The 1,917-nt window shown below is 46.1% G+C and overlaps 1 protein-coding gene across 1 annotated transcript in view; it reads left to right on the top strand.

The window, feature by feature from the left end:
* SLC9A8 (solute carrier family 9, subfamily A (NHE8, cation proton antiporter 8), member 8) overlaps window positions 1-1,917 on the top strand; it is a gene marked incomplete at its 5' end in the record, with an annotated part of 27,491 nt that extends 25,574 nt beyond the window's left edge. The window contains 2 exons of the mRNA XM_010142647.1: window positions 397-543; window positions 1,810-1,917. Coding sequence (XP_010140949.1) covers window positions 397-543; window positions 1,810-1,917 — 255 coding nt within the window. The remainder of the gene's footprint in view (window positions 1-396; window positions 544-1,809) is intronic.

Raw genomic sequence — 1,917 nt, 5'->3', positions numbered from 1 at the left:
GGAAGCATGTGTAAGAGGATGGGGATAGGGTGTGTCCTGATTCAGGGCTTGTTTTCAGTGAGACAATCACATTAGTGCTGCTTGCTGGATAAAGTCATTGTCCAGCTCACAAGAGAAAACATGAAACCTGAAATCTGTTCTGAGCAACAGGAACAACACAAAGTATGGAGCATTTGGGGTCTTCTACCTTTCAGCCTGAAAAGGGAAGCTAAGTGACTCTGGGATTCAACAGCTGGACAGATTCAACAGCCCTGGTAGGCTGGAGTGAGAATTTCCATATTGTTCAAGCCCAGGAATCGGTTGTGAGAAGGGAGGGCTGAGAGCGGGGGGCTGAAGCAGGCTGGAGGGATAACTGTGACTTTTCTCAGGTTTTTCCAATATTTGCAACCTTTCTAGGGAAATACCATAGAATCCGAACATTTATCAGAGCTCACAGAGGAGGAATATGAAGCCCAATACATAAAACGCCAGGACCTCAAAGGGTTCATGTGGTTTGATGCCAAGTATTTGAATCCTTTCTTCACCAGGAGACTCACACAAGAAGTAAGCCTTTCCTTTTTCTTGAAGAAACGGTGGTAGAGTTGGTTGTCCCTTTGCTCTGTGCCTTTCAAAGCTCGTAGTGCAGCCGTGCAACTCGTGCTTGAGGAACCGTGAGCCATCTAATGTTTCACTGGTGCATATGTAGAGCGGCTGTAATGAAAAGCTGCACCGTGAAACTGCAGGTTCGATTAAATGAGCATCTCTCAGAGCTACTGTAATTAAACTTTAAAAGGTGTATGGATTTATGGATCTCGCCTTTAATCTTGCAGAGTGCCACAAAGAGTATCAGCAGTTACTAGCTACTGCTGTTGCTAGGAAAAGCTGCTGCCACTCACGCGGTTTTTAAAGAGCTATCACACAAAGTTCTTAACTTTTACTGTACGTGGTCTGTGAATTCTGGAGCTGCAGTTTTTCTCCAGACCCCAGTTTTTATCTTGGAAATATGCACCAGTATTTTAACTTCACTTTTAAGACTTCTTCACTGGGAGACCAAGACGTTGAAGCTGTAAATGTAAAATGACACCTGACCGAACCCTTAACTCCGGGCGGCTCCAAGAGGTGCAAATGCTCTGCCTTTTTCACACCCCTGCCTCAGAAAACTGCGGCTTCTTAGCCATGATTCACTGTTTTTCCAGTTTGCCATAGAATTAGGCGTTCTTGCTGTGGAGTTGATAACTTCGTGTAAAGCATGCACATTCCATTGTCCTAGGCTGCTCAGATGTCCAGTTTTTTCTCTTGTTTTGTACCTTTCTTTTCAAAAGAATACTTTCAGCACTTGCCCACAAAAGCTAAAAGCATTTTTTTCTGCAAACCCAAAAAGGAATGAAGAAACCAGAGCGAGCATCTGATTCATAGCTGGTAGCCAAAAGCGTGGCTGCCATCCAGATGACAACCAAAGGCTAGGAAAAAAAGTATGTGAATCACCAGCGCAGGCCACAAACTTCCCGCTGTCCCTGGGAACACGCGGGGAGGAGTGAGAGTCAAAGGCAGGCGCTCCAGACAGCACGAGGACCGCGGAGACCCACCGAGCGCTGCTGTCTAGAAAACACGGGTAAAAATACCTGCCATGGAACACGTCATCCGTGGCAATAACAACTGACTGACCCTTGATAAGTATTTCTGCTGGGAAACAGAATTGCTTGGCGTGCTTAGAGACCAGAAGTGGATTCCTTTCTGAGGAATGTGTTAAGCCAGGCTTTCTCTCCTGCTCTAACGCACCAGTAACGCTGTAGCTAAGTAACAAACTGTTCTGGTTCGCTCTTGCCTTAGGACTTGCATAACGGGCGCATACAGATGAAAACCCTCACGAACAAATGGTACGAAGAGGTACGACAAGGACCCTCGGGATCTGAAGATGACGAGCAAGAGCTGCTCTAG

The sequence above is a fragment of the Buceros rhinoceros genome, unplaced genomic scaffold, assembly GCF_000710305.1.
Source record: "Buceros rhinoceros silvestris isolate BGI_N320 unplaced genomic scaffold, ASM71030v1 scaffold379, whole genome shotgun sequence".
Lineage (NCBI taxonomy): Eukaryota > Metazoa > Chordata > Aves > Bucerotiformes > Bucerotidae > Buceros > Buceros rhinoceros.
The sequence above is the reverse complement of the archived record's forward strand: the minus strand, read 5'-3'. Positions and strand labels throughout refer to the sequence as shown.